Consider the following 26,487-nt stretch of genomic DNA (forward strand, 5'->3'; position numbering starts at 1 on the left):
GCAGCTGATAGTGTCCTGGGGATAGCTACCCAAGCAGGTGCCAGCTTGTGGGGTCACCTGTACTACATCTGAGGTGGTCTAGGAAAGCCCAGCCCAGCCCAGCCCAGCCAGTGGCCCATCCTGAAAGGGGAGTCTGCTGAGGCCGGAGAACCAGGCAGTCCTGGCAAAGCACTGGTCACAAACAGTTGCAGGGCCAGGCACAGCAGGGAAGCCCGTTCTTGCTAAGAGGTCTGGCTCCTGGAGCAGCACTGGTGACAGGTCAAGGCAGAGCTGTGTAGGGTGGTGCTCTGGGGCAGGAGCCAGCATAGGTACATCCATGCACCACTAGGCACCTGCCTGCCCAGAGGGCAAGGGCAAGGCCCAGCAACACCCAGGTTGGGATGATTCATCTGTGACTTCTGCCTGCACTGAACAAAAGCAAGGGAAATACTGGGAGATCCCTCCAGCCTGAACTTTGTCCCCGAGGCACCAGGAAAGGCTCCTTCCTGTTGCCCTTCATGGCCAGGGCTTGGGGCACAACAGGATCACCAGCTCCTCCCCTTGCCTGGCAGCCCCCCTCTGTGATACCGGCTGCCTTGTCACAGGCTGCTTCTACATGCAGGACCCCAAGCCGAGCTGCCGGGGGAGGGCGGGTGATGCAGGGGTGGGTTGGACGCTAGCAGCCCGGGACCCACAGGCAGTGCTAGGCCTCCCGGGAGCTCCTGCCTCGCATGAGTCCAGCTGCAGCCGCGCTCCTCCCCTGGGACCTGCAGTCCCCGATTTTCAGCGTTGTGCTTCGGCGCTGAAAAGCAGCTCCCACCTCAGCTGCCACCAGAAAGGTGAAGGCCCCGCAGCCCACCCTGCCTTTGGGCCCCGACGAGGGGACAGCGGTATTCTGCCCTCTCGGCTCTCACCCGCGCCCCCGTGAATCCTAACAGCTGCCCCAGCGTGGGTCGGCCGGGCCGGAGCTCCCCCCGGCCGCAGCCGAGGAGCGGGGCCGCCGCCCGTGTGCACGGAGTCCAGAGCGGGGCGCAGCGGCCGCCCCAGCCCCCCCTCGCTCGGCCCCGGGCCGCCTGCGCGTCACGGACGTGGAGGCCGGTCCCCCGCTACAGCCGGCTCCCGCCTCTAGGCCCCGCCCGGCTCCTCCCGCAGCTGCAGTGTCCCCGCCCCCCGCGGGGGGCGCCCTGGGCGCGGCCACCGCTCTGCCCCTCGCGCTCTATGGCCGCGTTGCGCCGCGGCCGTCTTGACGGTGCGTCCCCGGCGCTGCCCTTTGCCCTTTGCCCTGGTGACCTCGAAGGAGGCGGAAGTGTCGGGAACATGGTGAGTGCGGGCGGCGGGGCCGCCGAGGAGGGGGGGGCGGGGCGGCGGCTCGGGCTCCCTTCACCCCTGCAGCGGCCCCGGGCGCCGCCGGTGATGCACTGTCTGCTCCGCAGGCCCGGTACCTGGCGCAGATCGTGGTGCTGGGGGCGCAGGTGCTGGGCCGGGCCTTCGCGCTCGCGCTGCGCCAGGAGTTTGCAGGTGAGGCGGGGGGTCGGGTCGGGTTTTGTGGGGGGGGTCCGCGGTGCCGCGGGGCAGGCGGCGCCGTGGAGGAGGTGCCGGGCCCGGCCCCGGGGCTGAGGGGGCCCGTGTGTCCGCGCAGCGAGCCGGGCAGCGGCGGAAGCGCGGGGCCGCGGCAGGCCTCTGTCGGCCGCAGAGTCCAGGGTGGCGGGGATCAGCCTGCAGGAAGCTCAGCAGATCCTCAACGTGTCCAGCCTCGCGCCGGAGGAAATCCAGAAGGTGAGGCGGGCGGGCGGGCTGGGCTGGGGCAGGTGGAGGTGCTGCCCGTCGCACGGGCTCGGCAGGAACCGGTGGGGTGGCGGGGGACCTGGCCACCCCTGGGACTCCTCTTTCTTTGCCCACGGAGCTCTCTCTGTCCCTTGTTGCTGGTGGCCGAGGCACTGGCTGAGGCAGTGCAGGACCTCCTGGCAGCTCTTCGCTCCCTTGGTGGCTCTGGGTCAGTGGGTGGTGATACTAGCTAAGGTAGACCCAGGCCTCTTCCCCGTCAGCGCAGACGCAGCCTGTCTTTGGCAGTGGCTGTTGAGACCGGTGGCTGTTTAGAACAGCCCTGCTGGTCCCTGCTCCTGGCCACTGGCACATGCTGCACCAGGGCTAAGAGCAGCTGTTTCCTTTGGCAGAACTATGAGCACTTGTTCAAGGTGAACGACAAGTCGTTAGGGGGATCATTTTATGTGCAGTCCAAGGTAAGCAGGTGGCTCAGGACTCCAGCCAGCCCTGCACCATGGTCCTGGGCTGGCAGCAGGGTGGAGCATGTGGCTTGGTTTCATGGGGGTGGCAGTGAGCTCTTGGAGCCCTATGCTGTAAGGCTTCCGTGGGTTCTTGGTGCATTTGCCTGGGTGCATGTCAGCTGAATGAGCTGTTTTCAGGGCAGGCTGCTAGCGGGAACTTCCTGCTGGCAGGGTTCAAAGGGCTTTCGCACACTCCTTACCCCCTCTGAGTCCCCTGTACTCGCCCTGTGAGGCTTCATGCCATCCAGGGAGCATGTATTGCTGGGCTGGGAGTTGGTCTGAAAACTGTCCTCAAATGTAGCATGTACCTGGCTGCATTACTTGGCATTAGCACCTGTGTCCTGATTGTGCTGCCTCCACATGGCTTCTTTTCGCAGCACTATTGAACAGGCTGTCTTGTGGAAGCCTGTAAAGGGGCCTGACTTAAGTTGGGAAAAGTAGCTGTGCCCTCCCCCTCCCCTTCTCCCCACCTTTTATGGCACTTTGAGTCACTGCAAGGCCTTTGTCCCACAGGTGGTGAGAGCCAAGGAGCGGCTGGATGAGGAGCTGCGGATCCAGGCCCAGAGCCAAAAACGGGAAGAGCAGAAGCCAGAGACATAACTCTGTCCCCTGTGTCCCCCACTAAATTATAGCTAGCCAGGAAATGTCTGCCTCCCTGTGTGTATCTGAAGCTGCAGGGCTTTGGGGCAGGTGCAGGGGGAGGCTTCTGGGATAACCCTACAGGACAGGCACATAGTCCTGGTCCAGTGGGCAGCACAGGATGGGGGTGGGGGGCTTGGCTCTGCTTCACTACTCCATTCCCCCAACACGGCTTCCAAGTGGTCACCCCCTCCCCCCTCCCACAGGACTAAAAATATACCTAGTGGTCAGGTGCCAGACCACCAGTTGCTGTTTTGGCAGCACGGCGCTCCAAGGCAAAGATCTTTGTACACATGGCTCCAAGGCAGAGCCCTGGTCCTGTCCACTGAGCTCTGCACTGTTTTCTCCTGCCCTTGCATGGGGCCACTACTCTGTGGCTTGCAGTAGTGGGGGCAGAGCCAAGCAATGCGAGGGCCCTTCCTCAGGCTGGCATCTGAGGAGCAGCAGAGACCTGATACTGATTCTGCTGTAGCTGTTGAGAGTGGTGGTCGTCCCACTCTCTCTTGGGAGCCGTGGGCCCAAGCAGGCAGGGAGATGCTGGGCAAGGTGTGTTGGAGCTGTCTGTGTCCCAAAGCTGCCATGAGGCGGCTGCTTGTCCAGCTCTTTCAGCCCTGGGGAACGGAGTTTGCCCAGGACCAGGGCAAAGCCCCGGAGTCCCCCTGCCACCTGGGCTGCTGTCTGGTGCTGCCCAGGCCAGAACACTGTGGGGATGTGACTAGCACTGGTTTGGTTCCTGTTTCCTAGACAGGTTTTACCACACTGGATTGTAGCCAAGTGCTTTCCCCTGCATGTATGGCCCTGTCTCCTGGACATGACTCATTGCTGCAGGAAGATTTGAGCTGAGTATAGTGGAAAAGCACTGGCTTGAGATGGAGGGCAGAGGCCACTTGGGCTCTCTGAGCCAATCCAGCCTGGCATCAGCCAAGAGATGGCACTGGGGCTGTTCTCTGCCCTTGCTGTATGCCGGGTTGCTGCTGATCGTGGTTAGCCCTGCCCTCTGACTGCAGCAGCTCATCCTGTGGCCAGTGGTGCTCACTCCCACTAGATCATAAAGATCTGCAGCAGGGGAGGCAGGCACAGGTTTTGCAAGGCAAGTGCTGTCCTGCAGCTTGGGGAAGAAGGCTAAGGCTGCGCCCACAGGGGAGAGTGCTCAGGAATTGCAGCCAGGGAGAGCCCCCAGCCTCCTGGGGGATGAGGTGAAAAAGTCCTGGAAGAGGGAGGGGAGGAGTGGGAGCAAATGGCATTCACCCTGTGTGTTTGAGACCTGTTTCTGGGGTGCTGCATTCAGACTGGCCAAGACTCCGGATCCGAGAATAACCTGGCTAGGCCCAGCTGGCTAAGAAGCCATTTCCACTTTCCTCCCTCTCCTTGGTGCCCTGTCTTTGGTACGGAAAGGCGTGAGCTATTCAGATGTTTCCACCCTCCCCTCCATCCTTCCTATGCTGGGTATAGGCTGTGGCATGGCTCATGTCTGGCTTCTCACTCCAGTGGCAGCCCCAGGGAAAGTTGACTATTCCTGTCTGCTCCTGGGCTCATTCTGTTTAATCCTAGCTTGCCCCTGCTTTCCCTTTTGATCCATTTTGGAGGAAAGAGGTGGCATTGATGCCCAAAGAATGGGCTTGAGTTCCAACTCCATCATGAGCCCTGTAGCAGCCAGAAAGCCAGTCATGCTGGTCCTGCATAGATGGAGAGCAGTCAGCTTGAATGGGCAGCAAGCAGAAAGGACCAGGGGGTGGTGAGGTGGGTATCCTCATCCTGCAGGCTTGAACGCAGCCTGTTTTAATCCCAGAGCCCCACGTGCTGCCTGCATGCACCTTCCTGCCCTGTACTTGATAAACACCTGTCTGCTGCTGGCAGTATCTAGCTGGTAAAAGGAGGTCAAGGGGTGGGAGCCACAAGGCTGTGGCCTGTGCTCTGCATAGGCTGGAGGTTCTCAAGGTGGCACCAGGGGTACATAATCACAAACCAGGATGTCTGAAGCAATTTTTCAACTCACTTTATTGTTTTCTTAATAAACTCCCCTCTCCCATGGAGGAAGACAGTGTTATAGTCATTAGCTTATCTCTCCTTATTTATTTTTAAAGTCTATGCTAACAGCAATGGAGCCAAGAGAAAAAACAGAAACTACAATAGAAAGGCACTTAGAAACCGTTAAAATACTGATGTCCTGGAATGTGTGACAACAAACCAACGAACGGAAAAGAAACGTACACCGGCCCTAGCAGGCCTAGTCTATCACCAAGTCACATGCTGTGCTAAGGGTCACCCTTTGAGTGGCGCACTGCTCTTCTGGCATCAGCTCATGCTCCCCAATGGGATGCAGCAGCCGCAGCCCAGGCTCCCCACAGCAACCCCCATGGGCTCCCTGGAGCCAGGTGTTGCCAAAAGGGGCTGGGGGGGCAGAGAGGCCAGCTCCCTCAGGCTGCCTGGCTGTGGGGATGGAGCTCTGGGATGTGGGGCTGGTGAAAGTCCCTGATCTTCCCAGCAGACCTTGAGGGCCCATTGCTCCACCAGCTGTGTTGGGGGGGGGGGGCACAGAGAATACACCCAGTGGTGCAGGGCTGCAGGAGCCCCACTGCTCAGGGGAAGGCAGTGTAGCAGGGGTCCTGCTGAGGGGCAGCTGAGAGGTACACAGGACCCCCTTGTGGACAAAGAGGGGAAAGAAAGACACAAGTGACCCCGCTGCAATTGAGGGGCAGTCAAAAGGTAAAATGAGGGCCCCCTAGGGAGGGGGCAGTCCCAGGGCCATCTCTGGCCGAGGTATAAGAATCCCCCAGGAGAGGGAGTGTCGGTGGGCAGTGCAGGAAGGGAGGGAAGCCGAGGAGCCTGCACTGCATAAGAGCTGGGCAGGAAGGTGGCTTCTACACCTGGACCCAGAAAGGGGTGGGGGGGCAGAGCTGCCACTCAAAGGGCTAGTCAGTCTAACGAGTTTACGTAGCTTATAACGGGCCTTGCGGCTCTGCGGTGTCTAGAACAGCTTATGGTGCGTACTGTGCAGGTCTGCCTGGGAGGCAGGCCCGGGCCTCGCCAAGCGGGCACCAACACAAATGCCTTGCTGCAGCTCTGTGGCCACAAGCCCCTGCAGCCACCCTTTTTTCTTTGGCCATTGATGAACTTCCAGAACCCTTCAGTGCAGGGTCCCAGGTCTGTCCCCATCTCCAACCCCCCACACCGGCTGTCCTGTGATCCCTTCTGACCCAGCACTGAGCCAGGCCCCACCAGGCCCACAGTAGAGGGCCCAGGGTGGGACAGTCCATGCTGGGAACTGCAGATGCCACAGGCCACACTGCTGTATGGGGACATGGCCACAAGCACATAGGGCACTGCCTGCACTGCACTTCTGCTGCCCCTGCTCTGTCCACTGGCCTGCCTGCCTGCTGGCTCCTGCCCCTTCTTGAAGCGACTGACCCCAGCTGCTCCCAGGCGTGGGGCCTGATGTGGTTTGGTGGGATGGCTACAGCCTCCCAGAGCACAGGCTTGGGGGCTCTGAGCACAGCACCTTCCACATGCCTCACCCCACCACCTCAGCAGGGTGCTGCAGGGCAAATCAGGGGGTGGGGGCTGCTCTTCCAAACAACACTTTTTTGCTAGGAGGTAGGGGAGGAAGGCCCAGCCTGTTGAAAGCTCTTGCACCTTCCCCAGCAGCTGACACCCCTTCCCCTGTCCACAGCTGAGCCTGTTGAAAGCAAGTGGCTGTGACAGGCATGTGGCTGTTCCCTCCCTGCCCTGCACGAGTTAGCTGGGGCTTGAAGAGAGGTGGTTATTTCTCAAGCTGTGGCTCCCATTTACTCCCTGCCGTGTTCCTCCATTCAAGGCTAATTGTGTGCGCTGGTGGGGGGGAACCTCCCCTTAGCTGCCACTTGCTTTCTGTGGGGACCCAGGCTTAGGAGTGACTGGTGAATTTGGATCAGGGCTAGGGCTCCAAGGGGGTGAAGTGGTCCCAGTCCTTAGCTCAGGAGTGCAGCAATATCCTGCTGATGGGCACAGGTTCTCTGCTGGCTGAGGGAGGACAAAGCTGACTGGCATGCCAGCAAAGGAAGGGCCACGGCCTCAGCTTGCACAGGCAGTGGCATGGACAAGCATGTGAGCAGAGCTCAGTGCCAGGTCAGAGAGGTGTCAGGGCTGGGGGCACTGACGGCACATGGGGGGCTGAGCTGGGGAGGAGGCCAATGGAGTCATTCTTGGGAGCAGCCAAGGTGCAGCCCTGTGTGAACAGGCCAAAGCAGTAGGTAGGCACTGACTCAGGTTGAGCCTGGGGGCAGGTGAAGTGCACAGGGTGTCCACAATGCCCTGCAGTGCTGGGGGAGGGGTATCAATTTGCCTGCTCCAGTGTGTTAAATGAGGAACTGCCCCCTCTCTCCCCAGACCTGGGTACCCAGCTAAAGGGGCTGGGGTTCACGCCAAGAAAAGAGGGTGCTTCTGTCCCATGCCGCCTGCCAGCCGCACATGCTTGCATTACATGATAAGGTACTAACATAGCTAAACACAATGGCACCCTCGCTCCTTGCCAGGGAAGGTGCTGCGGGGGTCCAAGCCGCATACTTAGCCAGTATGCGTTGTCGCAGGTAGGATCCGGGGACAGGGGAGGCAGTTCTCTCTGTGACACTGTGTGGGGTCAAGGAGGGCCATCTGTCTCCTGGTCCAGGAGAACCAGTGTAGAAAGGAGCGGAGTCGATGCAGTCCAGCTGAGGGTCTCCCTGATGCCTCATTGCTGCCCAGTGCCTCAGCTGGCAGGGCTCAGCTGTGGCTCAGTTCTGCTGGTTCCACTGGCACATGGGACCCTGGCACTGCATGGGTTCATTTGGGTCATGCACACGATGGACACACACAGGAAGGCTCCTCAGCAGGTTGTGGCTCGTCCATGTCCACATCCTGGATGCTGCAAGTGGGGCTGGATGTCCAGCAGAGCAAAGCTCAGCATGTTAGTGGTGTGGGTATTTCTGCCTGGCTGGGCCCTTCACTGCCAGGGCTGAGGGATGCCATGCTCTGGGCAGGGCAGGGCAAGAAATCCCCCGATGGATCTGTAGGGAGCCTAGCTGCCTGTTGCAGGTGATGGTGGGAAATGGGGGCAGGTCACTCTGGTTGCTGTGCTGGTATCCTCTGCCCCTGGCTGACTCCAGCTTCTCCTCCCTCCTGCTGGGTATGGTGAGGAGCTGGCAACACTCACCCTGGGAGCCTCTGGATGTGGGGTGTGACTGGTGCCAAGACCTGACGTGGACACAAGGAGCTAACAGGGCCACTGCAGAGGCGATGCCAACCAGGACCTGGCTCTCTTGGAATGGGTGGAGCACGTGCCTGTGCCCATGTGGGTGCCCATCCCAAAGGGTTCTCTAAGGCTGACAGGAGGAACCAAAGGTTTAATTCCCATCACTGCAGAATTCAGGCAAAGCAAGGCTGTGGTCTGGGTTGGCACCATGCACTATCAGGCAGCCATGTCTCTGCCAAGCTGACTGACCCAGGACAGGTGGTGGGCCTGGTGCCAAGGAGCAGCTGTGGTTGCAGGAACAAGGGTGACATGAAGCTTGAGGAGCCACGGCCTGCAGGACAGTGTGAAGAGAGGAATCTGGGTGACTGATGGGACCCCTCACTTCTGCTCTTGGCTAGAGGCCACCGGCCCACCAGGAAACTTGCCTTATGCCAAGAAATCTTAAGGTGCCGGGGCCCCCAGAGGATCTCTGGGCCCAATGCTATGGAAACAGCATCTCCTTCTCCACCAGAAACCAGCTGCTCCTGTGCCCGATCTCCAGGAAATGCACAGTGTAGGGGCAGGAGGCGTGGAATGGGCATTGGGAAACCACTGCAGCAGCCATATGGCTGAGGCCTCAGGCTGGAGGACACCTGGTCAGCACCATGGGCGAAGAGCCGGAGACGGACCTGTCAGAAAAAGGGGGCACCCCTGATAAATAAATACAGATGCTTGCTTCTGCCTGAGGCCTGAGCCAGACGAGGCCACCCAGTTGAGTAACCACGCTCCCTCTGAGGGACAGTGGGCAACACCTCACTCAGGCACCAGGCCCAATCCACTAACACAGTCCAGCTTTATCAGCACACTGCCTCCTGGGTCATAGCCTGGTCCTGGTCCTTCCTCCATCCAGGCTGGCTCTGTCAGGGGTACAGAGCTTGCTCTGGGATGCACCCAGCCTTGATGCTGGCTAGCTGGCTTGCAGGAGGTGCAAGGTGGGGACATGGAAAGTTGCTGGCTGGCACGGTCCCATGAAGAGGCCTCTGGAATAGACAAAGCCAAGCCAACTGGTGGGGCTGGGCCATCATCAGCTGCAGGGACTGCATGGGGATTATTGCTATTCTCAGAAGAGTTGGTTTCTTCTTTTGTGAAGGTTAACAGGACAGAGCTGAAGTCCAGGTAAGAGGTGATGGGAGAAGGGTGCAGGGATGCCATTTCTCCCTGTCCCTGCTTGGATCTGCCCATTAAGCCACAAGCCAAAGGGTGCTGGGCTTGTGGCTGGGCTTCGTTCACCTTTCAATTCACCACAGCTGGCTTCAGCAGGACGGAGCCTGGGGGGATGACCACCCACCCAGGGGGCAGAGTATCAGGGCTGGACATGGAGTTCATGCCGGTGGACAGATCCAGCACCGTCCCAGGCAGCAGCGACAAGCTTTCTGGAGTTGGCCTCAGCCTCGATAGCTCAGTCCTCTCACAGGACTCCTTGTGGCTCTCTTGCCCCTGAGTTTTGATGCCTTTGGCCCCTCTGGTATCACCTGCATAGCATTTCTCCACTTCTGTCTTCCCCCCACCAGCCAACAGGGACACAACTGGAAGCCCCAGGCCACCCGCTGCAAATGGAGATGACAGCAAGGGGTTCTTGGCCAAGTTCAAGGGTGCACCATTGAGGGAGAGCACTGGGCTGGGCAGCCCTGGCAGTGTAGCAGAGCCCACTCCACTGCAGGCTAAGGTGCTGAGATCCAGGGGTGCTGGTGTGAGGGGGATGGGCAGAGATGCACCCAGGCCAGGCAGGCCATGGTTGCCAAAGATTGCAGCCGGGTTGGGGATGATGATCTGCGCCCCATTGACATAAGGCACTTCTGCCGAGGCGAGAGGCGTCTTTGGGGGCTGGTGGAGCTTGAGCATTTCCTGCTGCTCGTGAGACACAAAGTGGCCATGGGCCTTGATGTGCTTGCGCAGTGAGCTGGGGTCTGTGTAGCGCTTGTGGCAGCCAGGCATCTTGCAATAGTAGGGCTTGTCCACGTAGTGTGTACGTGTGTGCTTGAAGCGATCACTGGAGTTGGAGTAACGCTTGTTGCAGCCCTCATAGGGACAGATGTAGGGCTTCTCGCCTGCAGAGGGGAAACAAGAGCACCGGGATCTCCCATAGGTTCCCAGAGCAAGACGGGTCCAAGAGCACAGGTATGAGCCCTGGGCCTTCACCTCCAGGCTACCTCCAAGCCAAAAGCAATGGGACATTCTTACTGCCAAGGAGCCTGTGTGAAAGCTGCTGCTGGGCTCAAGCCAGTTCCCACAGTAAGCGTCCCCAGCTCCAAAGCACCATTGCTAGCAGCTGCCCAGCCCCAGCAGACCCCAGGAGGACACAGAACTCTCACCTTGCAGCACTAGACAGCACCACAGGGGCTCCGTGCTGGATACCTGAGTTGAACAGGATGAGGGATGCACCTTGCTCTCTGACACTGGATGTATAGTGAGCAGAGTCAAGCCCAGCAAGGACCCCCTCCCCGCTTTCCCTGCCAACTGACCTGTATGTGAGCGGTTGTGGATCTTCAGGTTCTCCAGGCGGGAGAAGCTCTTGTTGCATGTGGGGCAGCGGTGAGGTTTCTCATTGGTGTGGGTGCGAATGTGGATCAGCATTTTGTACCTGTGTAATGGAAGAGCAACAGCTCTGCTACCATGAGCAGGCCTGGCAGGGCCCAATGTCCAGGGGGACTGCAGGGGGCATGCCATTCCTGCCCCAGGAACTCTAGGACAGAGCACCTGGGGAACTATTGTTCCCAAGCCAGTGCCTCACTTCACAGAGCACACAAGCAGGCCTGGACCCACCCCCACTGGACAGGGAGTGAGGTAGATTTGGTTACCAGCACACAGAGGAGGGGAAGAGGATGGTGAAGGGAAAAAGGAGGAAGAGGAAGGGGAAGGGCTTTCTCTAGGTCATATGAGGAATATGGAAAAACCTGGAAGCCTCCACCCAATTAATCCATCACACAGCCTAATCATTGGGTCCCAGCAGCTTTCCTGTCCCACAGTGACAAGTACATATGAACAACCATTTTCTGGGTCAGACCATAGGTCCATCTTGCCTACTGTCCCATGTCACACAGTGGCAAAGAGTGGATGCTGCAAGGGACAAGTGAACAGGGTATGATCAAGGGCTTTTCCACTATTCCTCTCTCACTTTCAGCCTCCAGCATTTAGAGTCTAGGAAGTTCTGATACAGAGGCTGTATCCCTAACTCCCATGCTCAATAGCTACTGATGCACCTTTCCTCCAAAATGTATTAAGTCCAGTTTTGAATCTGGCTAAACTGCCAGCTTCCCCAGCATCTGGCTGTAATGAGTTCCATGCTTTAATGACACTCTGTGTGAAACAGAACTTCCTTTTGTTAGTTTTAAACTTACCACCTACTAATTTCATTTTGTATCCCTTAGTTCTTGCATTGTCAGAGTAAATAATAAATCCCTATCAATTTCTCTTCTTAACATGTCCCCCCTTAAGCATCCCCTTTCTAAACTGAATAGGCCTAGCCTTTTTAGTCCCTCCTCACATGGAAACCCCTCCATACCACTAATCATCCTTGTTGCCCTTCTCTGTACCTTCTCTAATTCTTCTGTATCCTTTCTGAGGTGTGGGGACCAGAATTAGGCACAGTATTCAAAGTGTGGATGCCCATGTATTTATAAAGGGACATGATGGTACTTTCCATTTTGTTTACAATTCCTTTCTTAAAAATCCCTTACATCTTGTTTGCCTTGTGATGGCTGCTGAGCTCCACGCTGAAGTTTTTATCAAACTGTCCACAATGACTCACTAAGCCTGGATCCCCAGTGCCTGTCCTGTCCAACAGGTGTCAAGCCCCCAATCTTCTATCCCACTCCTGAACTCCTGGACTTCCTACTCTCCCACTTCAGGAAAATTCAATGCAGGTGATTCAGTCTGGAGAAGTAGAAATCCAACTGGAAACTCTCCATGTATCATGTCTCTGAACCACCACAGCTCATGACAACATGGCTAAGTTATGTTCCTACTTAGAGTGACTCCTTAGCCACCTCCTGCAGTGTCATCTGGACTGCAAGTCACCACCCCTGGACAATGTGTCCTCTGTCCCATACCCTACCTGGCATTAAAGCCCCTGCCATGGCGAGCGCAGCCTTCCCAGTGGCAGCAGTAGCCAGCATCCTTCTCTGGCTTCACGTGGAAGTCATTGACGTGGTCCACCAGGTCTTGCAGCAAATCAAAGAGCTGATTACACTGTGGGCAGGAGGAGCAGGGCCGGGGTTAAGGGACATGCCAGCTACAGGCAAACCACCACTCTGGAAACTGCATGCAGTTTCTAGCTGGAGGGGGTCCAGCTGGGGTCAGCAGGGCAGGCATAAGCCTGGAGATCCTGGCCTGGACTTCTTTGAGCTGTGAAATCCGTTCCCATATCGCCAGGTTCCCACCCTGCCACCCCGCACTGTTCTGTGCAGGAGGAAGAAGGTACCTATAGACACAGGTTGGATTCTCCAGCAAGTCTGGAGAATGCCAGGGCACAGGTAGGACATGGTGTATTCAGATCCACAGATCAACCACATACTGCACAGTCCCCATGAACCAAGTTACACATCACACAGTCCCCTTGGCACCAGAGCATTCACCACACAGCCCCTGTGGCACCCAGGTATGCATCATGCAGCCCCTCTCTGTAAAGGCTGCGTCCTGGTTTACTGTAATGTGCTTCCGTGGCTGCAGTCTCTGTTTACCCCCCTCCCAGCCACCTGGAGTGGACACCATGACACACTGGAAGGCCCCTACTCACCTTGGACCATCGACACACCAGCTGTTTCGGCAGGGATAACTCTGGGGGCAGGCGCTTCTCCTTGGGGGGTGTCAGGAAGGCTGAGGGGGGCAGGTGCAGGGCACCTCCAGAGCTCAATGGCAGGAAGAACTGGAAAGAGCTGGGGATGCCATCAATGTAGCGCAAGGACTGGAAATCCTGGGGCAGGGCAGACCAAAAATGACTGGTTAGAAGCCCCAACTCAGGGACACTGGGAGCACCCAACTGGCTGCAAGAAGACGGAGCAGCTCCTTTGGCCAAACTAGGGCTGGCTCCATGGGGGCAGCAGAGCAAGTGACTGGGAAAGGAGAGAGCCTCAGCTTACAGGAGGGGTAGGCAACCTCTGGCAGACATTTTGCTTGGCACATGCACCTCAGGGCGGACAGCGGAGAAGGGGCTGGGGCTGTACTGCCACTACAAGGATTGGGCCCCTCATAGCTTCTCCACCATCTTCCCCTGGCATGCCAACATCTTACAAGTTGAGGTCACAGGTGTTTTTGGCACTCTGCCCAAAAAAGTTGCTGACCCCTGGCCTAAGGCATTGGGAGGCACCTGCTTCAGATCCCAACCTTCCTTGGTGCAGGTGGTCACTGAGCAACAGGTCTCCATGCTGCCCTTGTGCTAATGCTCGCTCACCTCACACAGATGGAGCCAAGTCAAGGCCAGTGCTCTCCAGACTACTGTGGAAGATGGCATTTAAACCAGCTAGACCCCACTGAGCTCCACAGGGCACCCCTGTACACAAAGCACCCAAGGGATAATGTTGCCAGGAAATGTCACCACTGAAATGAATGAAAGCCCAGCCCTGGCACCAAGTGGTGCTAGCTATAGGGTGACTTTCCATCCTGCTTTTCCTAGGACAGTGGATTTTGGAGGCAGGTCCCGGGCATGGGGTGCAGATTAAAATGAACACCCTGGGTGCATGGCACAGTTTGGTGGAGAAGGGAAGTGACATGGTTCCCCAGGAAGGCAGGCAGGCAGGCTGCCTGTCGCAGCATGCCTCTCTGCCTCTACCTCTCCTTGCATCAAGCCACTGACTTGGGAAGGGGGAGAGGCAGTGTCCCAGATGTCCCATATTTCCAACTGGGATGGATGATCACCCTATGCTGGAATCACCATACTGTCCTAACTCAATACAATCCCTGGGAAAGCCAGCCCCTGCCCTGCTTTGCCCTCAAAGGAAGACAAGGTAATATAGATTCTGATTTCTCTACCAGGCAGAGCATCTTTGGATAGCACAGTGCCAGGGGCTGGTCAGGGCTAGAGAACAGAGCTCAACAGATCAGTGACTGGGTATGATCCATGCTGGCACCGCCTCACAGGTTACTAGGGTGCTATGCCCAGGCTGGGGGTGGACCTGTTGTCCCACACACAAATGTAAATGTAAGTGGCAATGGGCCTGAAGCAATGGGAACTCTCACCCAGGCACAGGCCTACTCACAGTCACTCAGGATTGGACCTCTGTGGCCAGACAGGGCTGCATGGAGATGGGTATTGCTGAGGAAGTTGCCAGGGGTGGAAAAGGAAGAAGGCAGACACAGCAGAGCACTGCCCAGAAGGGGCAGACACAGGACCTGAAAGCCAGCCACAGAGAGGCTTGTTGCATGACTCTGAGAACCAGCCTCAAGAGGAGAGCTGCTGGGTGATGAGCTGGCTAGAGATAGCTGTGGAACTGTGGGCAAAGCCACTAACTCCTGCTGTTTGATTTCCATGGTGTTCTGGGAAACGGGACTTTGTCCCTCCCAAGTAAATACAGGAGATTGCAACAAAGAGGTCCCTAGCTCCAGCAGCAGTTTCTCTCACTAACAGAAACAGGGCTTGAATACTGGCGCACAGCCTGGGTTGGAAAAGTTAACAGATGGCTTGCACGGTCATAGTCCTGGGCAGCTGGGCTGTGCCTGGGCGACCCACTTCCTAGAAATGGCCTCCCATGCCTGTTTCCTGGGGCCACTGTCCGCTCCTTTTAACCATGTGACAGGTAACTGGCACTGCTAGCCTCTGCCATTTATCCCCCCTCTTCCTGCTTGCTCACTGCCCTGCTCACTCTGCTGCCCAGCTCTGCCCCAGCTGGCTCTTATGCCTGCCCAGCCTGGCTCTACCCCACACTGCTGTCCAACCCATTCCCTTTGAGAGGATTACAGACTGGGCAAGACACTTGCACCCCCAGAATGGACCCCAGAGATGAACTATGACTGGCAGCAACAGCATCAGTCCAGCTGCCAACCTTTGGTAGTGCCAGGGCAGATCAAACAGGCCCTGCCCAGGGCGACCCTGGGAAAGCCCCTTCCTGCCAAATACAGAAGAAGGAGCTGGGCCTGGTCATTCACCCACTGCATTCACAGGCATTTGTTCCCTCTGCCTAAGAGCCCAGTGCTCCTTGTGCCAGGCCTGGCATCTCACTTACATGTGGGGTGGAGGATGTGGGCAGGTCACCACTGCTCTGCCGTTCAGGGGATAGTGAGGTGCTGCCGCTAGGAGAGTCCAGGCCTGATGGGGGAGACAGGCTCAGGTCCATCATGGGTACCGAGGAGAAGCGGCCATCCCGTTTGTCATGGAACTTGGAGTGTGCCAGGAGGCCTGAGGGGACACAGAACCAGCCAGGGCGAAGGGTGAGAAGCAACCTCCATGTTCCCTAATATCCCTCATTCTCATGGCTTCCTCACAGGACTTCCCTCTCCACATCCCTGCAAGACTGCATCCACCTCTGTGCTGGGGCACAGCAGTGGTCTGGCAGCCTCGGGTGAAAATAACCTGGACTAGACTTTAGTGTCCAACGTGAGACATAGATGGTGGTGTCATGACATTGTCTTTCCCACCTTTGCTTGTCTTCATCTACTTTAATTTCCCTGAGTGCTGACTCCAGTTCATGACAGCCCAGCAATAGATGGGGCAAGGTATTGATTGCTTGGGGCCTGGGGCCAGGCTGTGCCCCAAATACCCCTTGCCCTGGCCAGGGCATCAGGGAGCTGAATCCTTTCAAGCAAACAAGGCACTACCTAACCCGGAGTGGGCAATTACTTGGGCTGGACAGTCACTTAGGGCATTTTGGTGAGCTGTTGTGGGCTGGGTGAGCATCCCCCTCCCGCCCCCAAAGCTCACCAAAACTCACTAAGTAGCTCTGCCGCAGGGCCCAGCCCTGCACTGTCACCACCCAGCAACCCTGTCCTGCCCTGGGGTCTCTACAGAGACCAGCTTGGTGTTGGTGATGCCTAGAGGGTGCACACAGGTGCAAGTGGTCACTGCTTGCTACCAACACTGCTGGTGGCCTCTGTGGGTGGTCACCGGTTGGTGCCCACCACCTACCCCCCTCACTGCCAACACCACCGTGGCCACCTGCAGAAGAGCCTTGGGCAGAACGTGATATTCATGCAGCCCAGGACCCCTGCTGGCAGGGTACACTGGGCCATGCAGATGGGATGGGGCCACAAGTAGTTGGGAAGCAGCCTCTGGGAGCAGGATAGGTAGGCGGTCAGGGCCAGGATCTTGGAGCAGTGATAGTGTTGGGGGGCCTGGGCAGAACCATGATTCACTGCCAGCATGTCACTGCCCATGGAATAGGAAGCAGGACTGAGGGACCAAACACAGGCCAGATAAAATTCTTTGGTGGGCTGGATCTAGCCTGCGGACCATATTTTGCCCACCTTGGCCCTAACCTCTCTCCCACTCTGCACATGGAGGACAGCATGAAAGCATATGGTGCCCGCTTCTGCCCAAGCCCAGATGGGTGCTCCTAACCCTAAGATTCCAGTGGGATCCCTGCCCTCTGCAGGCTGGGGCCCTTACCAGCTGGCGGAGAACTGGGCGAGAGGGGGCCAATCGCTGTAGTGCCATCATCTGTAATCCTGAGCTCACGGTGCAGGGCCCGGTGCTTGATGCTGGCCAGGCCCCTCTCGCGTTTCTCTCGTGCAGCCCGCAGCTTAGAGATGCTGAGCTTGAGGTCGAGGGGCTCATCCAGGGAATGCATGGTGCCCAGCGCCGGCCACGAGCAGCGTCTTTCACCAGGGAGAAGTTGTCTTCCAGACCTGGCTTCCTCTCCAGCCCAGGGAGGGAGGTGCAGTCTCGACTGGGTGGCCTGGAAAGGAGAAGCCAGGGGAGAGAGCAGGCGAAGGGTCTCTTCCTACTGCTCTGACCACACTTTTTTTTTTTTAAGAAATGTTTCATGTTCCAAGCCAAATCAGACAAATCAAGTCCAAATCCATGAGTCAGTCCAGAACCATAAGTGGCCCTATGACTGGCAAACATCCTCCACCTCTACCAGGGGCTTCAGATATTTCCAGCGTTTTTTGGCAGGCATCCTATGCGCAGGCCCAAGGCCGGAGACTTGGGGTTCAGATGCCGCCAAGTTTCGCCTGCCCTTAGTCATACGGCTACAGGAGCAAGCTAGGGAGGAGCCTCCAATTTCCATAACGGGCTTTAAGCCCCAACACCTCAGCAGGTACTAAACCACACCAGAAGAACAGTTATCCCTGGGAACGCTTAAGGAAAACTGCCTTCTTGGACTCAGATACATGGTGTTTCCCCTGCCTTCCACACACTTGAACAAAGGATCACGCACTCGCCCACCACTGGAAATGTCCCTGCCTGGTATCAGGACCCTGGAATGGCTCTTAAATGGGCACTGGAAAGCAAAAGCCCAGATCTGAAGACCTATGTAGAATTCTATGTAGAAAACGGGGACAGCCCTAGAAATGTCTCTCAGTCCCACCCTGAAGTCCTCTGCACCAGCCCTGTGCCCCCTCCAGTTCCGGGGATGCCCCTCCTCCTGACCTGCATTCTCCCTGGGATTCCAGCACCGGGCCCTCACAGCTCTGTCGATGTCCATCAAGTCAGCCCAGTGGCTCCTTGCCATCTGCACCCTGAGCCCCTCCTGAGCAGAGCCCCAAAGGGAGGACACTGAGTCTATCACACATTCTCCTTGTGCAATCAGGCCAGATTTTAGTGCACGCCTCTGGAGCTGAACAGCTGGTGCATTGGGTGACCAAGCTGCCACATGCCCCTCCCACCCTGCACCACCACCGCCCCTCCCCCTCCTCCAGCTGGGCCCTGTGGTGTGGGGGGGAGGGCTCCTCTGCTGTCACTTTGTCAGCACTTCTCCACTGGGGGAGGCAGGGTTCCTGGATTCCCTTCCCTCCTTGGCTGTGTCCCTTCTCCTGCGCCTCCCTCCCCTTGGCTCTTGATCAAGGACTGCTTTTTTCATCTTGCCGCATGCCCACTCCCCCGGTTGTGGGGAAGGAGCGTCCTTAGTCCTAAGGTCACTGAGGAGGCCTCAGGAGCCAAGCTGGGCTCAGAAGCTGCCTGTTCCTCCCAGGGCCTAACGCAAGGAGAGGAGAGCAGGGCCAGGCCAGCAAAACTGGCTTGGCCGCTTCAGAGCCCACAGCACCCCCTCTGCACAGCCCTGCCTAGGGCCAGCAAGGAGGGTTGGGATTCATTCTGCCTCTCCCCAGCCTTGCAGGCATGAGTGACCTGTCCTGTAGCCTGAGTCTGGAGTTACAAGCAGCTGTTTCTCCTCTGCATGCATGGGTCAAACATCAGGGTGGGGCACAAGAAGCTGCAGGGCTCTGCAAGGAGAGGCATGGGCATGAGCTGATGCTGGCCCAGCCACATACCAGCCTTTCTGTCTTCACTTTTGTCTGCCTCTGTGGTGCCCACAGAAGGAAGGTGGATATGACAGCAACTTGAGCAGAAGTAGCCTGCCAGCTCTGCCCATAGCACTGCAATTCCAGCCTCCCTCTCTTCTTGACTCCTATTCTGCTTGGCTACATAGGGCAGTGAGGGTAGCCACAGAGCCATTTCCATGGAAGAGGTGGCAGGGCAACCACATTTTTTCACTGGCTATCAGGAAGCAGCAAGCAGGGAGCAGCACCAGCATTGACCCCAGCCTTACGGACAGCCCAGCTAGGTTTCCTCTGAATGCACTCTGCAAATGGTGCTCTTCCATTGCACTGGGCCTAATTTCTATAAACAGCCCCCAGGGCAAAATACAGCTTGGATTTGGCTGCAGGTAGGGGCATAGGCCATGGTGTGTGCATGTGCCTGTGCATGCGTGCACACGTGTGCTTCTTATGGATGCATGCAAGTGCATGAGCATTGTATGTGTGACTACATGCATGTGCATGTACATTTGAGTGCATGTACTAGGATGTGAGCATTGGCAGATCCATGGGGGGTTGCAGCACACTGCCTCTCAGACCATGGAGGGCTAGGGGTAAGGCATGGTGGGTTGGGCAGGGGAGCTGGGCAGGAAGCAGGTACACAAAGGGAGTGTGGATCTGCCCCCTGCCCTCCTGCCACCAACACTGCTGTCACTGTCCCTGTTGACCAGGGGATGGGCGGTGGGGGTGGTCTTTCCTGTCCTGCTCTAGCCAGGGGCTGAGGGGACTAGCTGTATGGGGAGCCAGAATCAGCTAGGAACACCAGCAGCAGCATGCAGATTCTGTCTTCCACTCCCTGCTCCCTGACATCCCCCTAAGGCATGCCCTGCTGTCTGGGAGCAGGTGCTGGAAGGAAGAACTTGTGTGCTACCACTGCTGTTCCCCGTCAAGCCCAGGACACTACATGGTGGCAGCCTGCAGCTACAGTGGAGCAGGTATAGCTTGGGGGCTCCCCCTGCACACAGATCAGCCAGGGACAACTTAGGCAGTGGCCAGGGGATCCCCCCTGGACCCATCCCTGGACAGGAGTATATGGAGGCATGTGCACGTGTGTGTGTGTGCATACATATGAATGCTTATGCATGTACACACATATGCAGTAGCACATGGCAAGATGCTCCATGCAGTGTAGACAGGAGGTAATTCCAACAGGGGAACTGTCTCTAGGGTTCACATTTATTTCATCACAGGTAAGGAATGCTAGGGTTATTTACTAGCATTTCTGAGGTACCTGCAGTAAAAAATCTGTCATGTTTAGACACCATCAGAAATAAAGGGGCATCTTGGGATTGAGACAGCCCCAGATTGCTGGGGTCTGTGCCCAGCTCCTGGAGGGGAGTAAAGTGGAATTGCTGACTCCGTGGTCTAAGAGTCAGGGCTGTCTAGTACTAGGCCCCTTGTAAACAGTGGGAAAGTCATTCATCCTATGTGCTATCTTTGCCCATTTGCTCAAGGGTCTAGAGTTGGCTCCTCGAGTGGGGAGTGCTTTGAGATCCCAAGACAGTAAGGCTCTGGGAATTACAAAGCACAGACAGAGAAAAGAATCCTGCCTTGTACAGTGAGACCAGAGCCAGGCACAGCCTGTGTTCTTGCATTTGAAGGGGAGTCTGACAACACATCCTAGAGGCTCCAAAACTGGGGCTAAGCTTGGTGTCTGGGGTAAGGGGCTCCCACATACCAAGCCCTTTGCAGGGAAGACCATGTCCCTAGGGCCTGGGAGACTGAAGCAGGGTTGTGCCAGTGGCCTACAGACAAAAGTTGTCTCTAGGTTAGCCAGTCTTTACCCTATCTGGAGATTTGGAGGAGTAGGGTATTGGAGAATGTGGGGAGCACACAAAACATATTGCAAGGTGCCAGAACTCCAGGTGTCCTGCCTCCCATATTGATGCTTCAGTCCCAAGCCCAGCCTTCCTTCTCACAAAGGCATGTGGCTGGCATTGGTGGATCTACTACCAAGTGGTACTCTGAAGGGCTGAGCAAGGAACCCTGTTGCCTTGAAGTCCATTGGCTGATGAGCTGCCAACAGAGAGTAATGCAGTTTGGTAACCTACACCTGTGTGCAGCGGATGCTGGAGGAGCACCTCAGGGAGCACTGCAGAGCCTGATCCCAGCCCTCTGATAATGATCAGCTTGTAGCTCCCTGTTTATACATGGGCTGGGTATATGGAGGGGAACAGGGTAAAAGGTCAGGCTCTCATGAGGACAGCTCTTCCATCTAGGTCCCTGCATGTGCTGGGAAGAATCTAAAGCAAGACCACGGGCAGAAAAACTCCTGGATCCCAATCCAACCAGACACCTAGCCCTATTCTCCACCACAGAAGACTTCAGCCCCAGCTCTGCCCTCCCCATTTAGCCCTCCATTCAGGGATGGCAGGGACTGGCTGCCTGAGGCTCTATGTCACTATAGTGCTGCTAAGAGCCTGTGTGTTGCTGCCATGGTGTTAAGCTCAGGGCCCATGTCTTGCTGCTACACCACTGAAGCCCTGGGTCTCACGTCACCACAGCCTTGCTAAGCCTCAAGGTCTGTGTGGTGTCATGGAGCCCCTGAGTCTACAGGTTGCTACAGCATCGCTAAGCCCCAGGGCCTATGTGTTACCACAGTATTGCTAAGGTCTGGGGCCTGTGTGTTTCTTAAGCATCACTGGACTCTGGGGCCTGCATCTCCCTGTGGAGTCACTGGGCCCGCACGCCTGAGTGTCACTGGAACGGCGCCACACCCCTGGGCCTGCGTGTCGCTGTGTGGCACTGTGGTGTCACTAGGCCCTGGGCTTGCATGTCACTGTGGTATCACTGGGCCATAGAGCCTGCATGTTGCTGTGGTGCCCCTATGCCTCAATGTCGGCATTTTGCCACAGACTAGCTAAGCCCTCGAACCTGCCTGTAAGCCCAGGGACATCGTTAAGCCCAGGGACCCACATTTCTGTGGCACTGCTAAGCCCCGAGGCCTGTGTGTCACCACAGTGTCTCTAAGCTCTAGGGCCTAGGTGTCACCACGCTAAGCTTCAGGCTCTGCCTGTCACTAAGTCCCCAACTTGTGTGTCGGGGGGGGGGGGGGGAATGGGACCACAACCCCCTAGGCCTGCATTTCACTGCAGTTTCACAAAGCTCTTGGAGCTTTTTTGTCACTACAGTGTCACTCAGCCTTGGGTCTGCCCGTCACCACAGCATATAGTGTTGACATGTAGTACCCCTCCCCCCAGGCCTGTCTGCTGCTAACCCCTGGGGGCCTGTATATCACTGTGGCACTGCTAAGCCCCTGGGCCCACATGCCACCTCAGGGTCACTAAGCTCCTGGAGCCTATGGTTCACTACAGTGTTGCAGAGCACCATGGTCTGTGTATCACCACAGTGTTGTTAAGCCCTGGAGTTCACGGGTCATCTTGGCTTCACTAAGCCCATGTGTTACTTACACTAAGCCTTTACTGTTGCCTCCCCAAGTTTCACTTGGCAGCAGCTGAGTGGTGCAGAGAAGCTGTTACTATCACCACCACCCTAAGCTACGCTCCCCAGGGAGCAGGAGTCTGGCCTGGAGAGCGGCTTAGCCTCGCCACAGAGCCAACCCACACAGGCAAAGTGCCTCACCAGATACAGCCCTAGAACAACTCATCCGTGTGGATGCAGGAGTGGGGATAGCTAATCTTCATCCTGAGGGTGTGGATGAGGAAGTGGAACAAGGGAGAGATCAGCTGTTTCTCACCAACAACCCCCCTGCCATTCAGCCAACAAACTAAACAGCCAAGATCTCAGGCTCACATCAAAACCCCAGAAGGAGAGGCCCAAGGCTGAACACCCGCAGAGCTGGTTTTCCAGAAGTGCCCAGTGGGGGGCAGCACAAGCCTCCCCATGAGTCAGAGCGGAAGAACACCAGCTAGCAAGCGGGGCCAGGCAATGGGGCAGCAGGGAGCTGGTCCGGGTTGCTGCTGTGTGGAAGAGAGCTGGGGTATCCGGAACGAGGTGTGGCACCAGGCACAGGAGCCCCGACCTCAGGTGCTAGCAGGGCAAACTGCAACCTGCCACACACCACAGAGGAAACGGGCTCCTGGGATTGGAGGCAACAGCTGGGTTCTGCCCAGGGGAGCTGTCCAAGGGACCCAGCTCTGTGACTGCTGGGCTCCTAGAGGGAGCCAAGGCTGCAGTGGCAGCATGCCGCTAGCTGGAAGCGCTGGAGAGAGGCCAGGTGCACACGGCACCAGAACCTGGTGGTAGCAACACCCTCAAAGAGGCAGCTCAGATCACAATCCACATCCGGCAGCACCGAGACTCTGAGAGTCCAGGAACAGGGGTCTGGATGAGGGGGACATGTCTGCCCTGTGGCGCTGCTTGGGCCTTGGTGAAGTGAGGGAAATACACTGCACATGTCTTCCCCTTCCCCAGTCCCCCTTTCCTCTTGGCTCACTGCTGGCTGGCTGGGCATGGCACACTGAAACTTTTTCAGAAAGAGGAGGTCAGCCGCAGGACAGCTGGAACCCAGCCAAGCCGAGGCATTCCTAGCTTATGGGTCTCAACCTCGTCCCCCAGGCACAGGTGTCACTGTGACTGAAAGCTGCTACGGAACTGCCTCTGCACCCCTCCAAGCAAGCCTTGGCTGGAGGAGCTTGCCAGGCTGGACCTGTTCCACATTCATCTCTGGGCTATCCATCTGACACCTTTCCAAGTGTGACTCTCCTATGAACTCCTGGCTGCCTCTTCCTCTCCTAACACCACCCCATGCCGCTCCAGACCCTCACTCTGGCTAACCCAGGACAATTATACACTGGGATCTCCTGAAGATGCATGAGACCCCAGTTCATTTCCTCTAGCCAAGCCCCTCCAGTCATAGGGAAGGACTCACCTGGGGATGGGTTTCCCAAGGGAAGCACTACGTTCAGCTGCGTCTCCCACTTCGTGGCCTGCGGACAAGCAACCCAGAGACTAGCATTCTGCCCTTTTCAGCCTCCTACTTAGCCAGTCCTTAAAGCACTGTGCCCATTGGCAAAGGCCACCCCTTCTCACCTCTGTGGTCTTCCTCTCTAGGCTCAGGAAGGCCTTGCAGCTCCTCAGCCTGGAGTGTCAGGGACAGACCCTGCCTCCTTAGTTAAGGATAGGCTTCATGGGAGCAAGACAAGGATTTGCTGTCTGCCCCCAGGTCCAGTTGTCCATCAGTCTAACCCAGGGCACTCTGTCTGGCTGTCTCAGGTGGCAGGGAGCAAAGAAGGGAAGGAAGGAAGGAAATGTTTGTGCTTAAGAAGTTAGGAGCCTTGGAGGCCTGGGAAGGCCCCAGCTGTGTTCCCAGCCCCCCCCACCCAGCTACAAAGCCAAGCCTGTTGGGCTGCCCTGCCCTGCCCTGAGCAGAGGCCTTTCCCAGGGGCAGGGGAGGGGACTTGGCCGGCCTCCAGCCCCTCTACTGGCTGGTTCCCTGTAATTCGATCGGACAGCAGGCTGAGTCCTGCTCTGTCATCCTCTCCCGCGGGAGACGGAAGGTTTCTGTGGACGCCAGGGCTGGCTCATTTCCTCTTCTCTCCCCTCCCCCACCATGGCCCTGCCTTAGCCCCTCTCCCTGCATTGCCAGTGCATGCAACATGCCCCTACTTCTGAGGGCAGCTGCTGAGGGTCTGGAGAGCAGGATCTAGTCCCAATTCTAGCTCAGCCTTGACTCAACCCAGCCCCTCCCCTTCTGTGACTCAGTTTCCCACTTTCTCAATGGAGACAGTGACAGGAGGAAGTTGTTAGCCTGCAGACCCCTGCTCAGGGAGCCTCACAGTATGGGCAGGGTAGGGTAGGGATACTGCCCAGGGCAGATCCAAGCTGCTGACAGAGCTAAGCCCAATAGCTGCATATGGGTAACTCCGAAGGCTGTCTTCCCTGGGGTGTGAGACAGAGATTCACTGACCCCTTTGCTCAGCCATTACAGCACACACAAGAGCAGGGGCCTCTGGCTGCTTCTAGCCATGCTACTGTGGCTTCTTCAAGCCCCAGTGAAAAGGAGCAGAATGTCCCCTCCCCCAGAAGCCCTGGTCATGCTGTTTGCCATTCGCCTCCCTCCAGCTCTCTCTCTGCCCTGCGGCAATGCTCATTCCCAAGAGACTGAGAGTGAACGGACTTGTCCACGCCCTGCGCCTGTCAGGCAGCTGCCAGCAATGGCAAAGCACAGAACATGCAACCTGGCACATAGCAGTCCTGCAGTGCCCCCAGCCCAGCCCTGCATCTTTCCCACCCCACAGTATCAAGACCCGCTCCAGTCACCTTGCCTCAGTAGTGCAATGCCCCATCCTCCAGCACATTCCCTCCTGTCCTGCAGCACACACTCTTCCCCTTTAACCATCACTGCAAACATCCACTAGTCCAACCCTGCAGCTCCCTCCCCCACCGCACTTGAGTCCCCTTTCCTGTCCTCATCCCAGCCCTAGAGCACACACCTTCCAGAAGGGAACAAGCAATGGCACCTGGGAGCTGCTCAGGAGCTCTACACAAACCAGTGCTCCGGCTTTCCCAGTCTGGGCCTCTCCCATGAAGAGTATGGTGATCCTGTAGAATTTGGTGGTAGCCTGTAGAGGGGGGTAAGGGGGGGCTGATTAGAAGCTGATTGCGGGTAGGACACTCATCTCAGTTGTGATCTCAGACAATTTCTGCTGAAGCCCAGCACCCCCTAGTCCTCCCTTGGAGGAAATCTGCTGCCTGCTCCCTGCCCTGCCCAAGTCAAAACAGTATGCCAAGAGAATAGACACCCTCTTACCACCTCCAATGCCCAACTCCTGGCAGTTCCAGCCAAGTTAAGCCAGAAGGGAGCTGGGAAGCTGGGTGGGGGAACCACAGAGGGCAGATGATCTCAGACTAGACCAGGAGTGCCAACAGTGAGCAGGATAGAACCCAATGGGGAGGGAGCCCATGTGGCTCCCCAGATGGGGCAGAGCTGTTGGGAGCCGGGTGCTCCCTGTGGTGATCAGCCTGGTCCTAGCACTCAGCACACACAGCTCAGGCACACACAGCCTGGCTGTTCCCTTCCCCTGCGGGGCCCCACTCACCACAGGGGACCCCGCTCACTTGTACACACAACACAGGCGCTCCAAGAAATTCCACAGCCCTTCCTGCCAGCACAGGCTTTAACCCTTTCAGCCCTGTGGCCCCCCACAGCCCACCCTTAGGAGGGAGAGGAGGTGGGGCTGCAGTATGATGTCCAGAACTTGCCTCTTCACTGCTGACAAATATAGTCTGTGCTTGGTGGCCAATGTACCTGCAGCACCAGAACTATCTTCAGGGGACAATGCAAACAGCTCAGAGGACCCACCTAAGAAAGCTTCACTGCCTCACCCCAGCACAGAGGTACCTGGAAGGCTCCATCTCTCCACCCCTAATTCATACATACCTAAGGGAACTGCATACCCATCCCCTCAAACATAGACATGCCCTTTATCCCATCCACTCCTGATACAGACCTATCTTGTGCTAGGTTCCACTCCTCCATCTCACAGCACAGGAATCTCTGTCCCTTTTACCCTCAGCACAGACATCCAAGGGGGCTCAGTGGCCGCACCAGCCACACAAACACACTTTGGGAAGTTCTGTCTCCCCCTAGAATGGTGCCTCCCTCCAACCCCACACAACCAGGCAGACCCCTTTCCTCTGGGTGCAGAATCTCCCTTTTCTCCCCTGAGTTTAATGTTGCTCCCCAAAGCTGTGGGGCATCTCACAGGGGCACAGATTGCTCCCAGGGGGTGTAAATGGGGAGTCTTTGGAGGGAGGACTGAAGACCGGATCTCCCAGGAGCAAAAATTGATTCTGCTCTTCTAGATCCAGTCAGAATGGCACTGGAGAAGAGCCTCTCACAGTGTGCCCCCTGGGTATCCCCAGCGGACAGCCCCTGCAGTGGGCTCAGCTTATGTTCATTCTGCTTCTGACCCCTCCTGCTCTCCCAGAGCCAGCTCCCCCAGCCCCCTCTCCGCCCTGCGTCTGCAGCTG

At 57.2% G+C, this 26,487-nt stretch overlaps 2 protein-coding genes and 1 long non-coding RNA gene across 5 annotated transcripts in view; 2 read left to right on the top strand and 1 right to left on the bottom strand.

Moving 5' to 3' along the window:
* Positions 1 to 995: 995 nt before the first annotated feature.
* Positions 996 to 4,959, top strand: LOC109313446. Its single transcript, XR_002102054.1, has 2 exons — positions 996 to 1,138; positions 3,958 to 4,959. It is a non-coding gene; the product is annotated as an uncharacterized LOC109313446 (long non-coding RNA).
* On the top strand, positions 1,183 to 2,912 carry PAM16 (presequence translocase associated motor 16 homolog). Of its 2 annotated transcripts, XM_019540005.1 has the most exons (5): positions 1,183 to 1,299; positions 1,413 to 1,497; positions 1,619 to 1,755; positions 2,154 to 2,219; positions 2,778 to 2,912. In XM_019540005.1, the coding sequence occupies exons 1-5, from the start codon at positions 1,198 to 1,200 to the stop codon at positions 2,862 to 2,864; spliced, it is 477 nt and encodes a 158-aa protein (XP_019395550.1). In that variant the 5' UTR covers positions 1,183 to 1,197; the 3' UTR covers positions 2,865 to 2,912. The 2 variants fall into 2 exon arrangements, with proteins under 2 accessions (XP_019395550.1, XP_019395551.1); XM_019540006.1 differs by lacking the exon at positions 2,154 to 2,219.
* GLIS2 (GLIS family zinc finger 2) overlaps positions 4,885 to 26,487 on the bottom strand; it is a 45,759-nt gene continuing 24,156 nt past the window's right edge. The window contains exons 1-7 of one of the 2 annotated variants that reach the window (XM_019540003.1): positions 17,669 to 17,851; positions 16,685 to 16,973; positions 15,306 to 15,478; positions 12,884 to 13,060; positions 12,203 to 12,336; positions 10,611 to 10,729; positions 4,885 to 10,196 (exon numbers count right to left, since the gene is read on the bottom strand). In XM_019540003.1, the coding sequence (XP_019395548.1) occupies positions 9,382 to 10,196; positions 10,611 to 10,729; positions 12,203 to 12,336; positions 12,884 to 13,060; positions 15,306 to 15,478; positions 16,685 to 16,973; positions 17,669 to 17,674 (1,713 nt within the window). In that variant the 5' untranslated portion in view covers positions 17,675 to 17,851 and the 3' untranslated portion in view covers positions 4,885 to 9,381. Of the gene's footprint in view, positions 10,197 to 10,610; positions 10,730 to 12,202; positions 12,337 to 12,883; positions 13,061 to 15,305; positions 15,479 to 16,684; positions 16,974 to 17,668; positions 17,852 to 26,487 lie in introns of those variants that run through there. The other variant, XM_019540004.1, reaches the window with a different exon arrangement.

This window comes from Crocodylus porosus, unplaced genomic scaffold (assembly GCF_001723895.1).
Source record: "Crocodylus porosus isolate Cpor-Errol unplaced genomic scaffold, CroPor_comp1, whole genome shotgun sequence".
NCBI lineage: Eukaryota > Metazoa > Chordata > Crocodylia > Crocodylidae > Crocodylus > Crocodylus porosus.

Bases quoted from the DNA above. Each gene is read 5' to 3' on its own strand.
- PAM16 (XM_019540005.1), top strand. From the start codon at position 1,198: ATGGCCGCGTTGCGCCGCGGCCGTCTTGACGGTGCGTCCCCGGCGCTG. The intron at 1,756-2,153 runs GTGAGGCGGGCG...TTCCTTTGGCAG, and splicing joins CGCCGGAGGAAATCCAGAAG to AACTATGAGCACTTGTTCAA. The intron at 2,220-2,777 runs GTAAGCAGGTGG...TTTGTCCCACAG, and splicing joins CATTTTATGTGCAGTCCAAG to GTGGTGAGAGCCAAGGAGCG.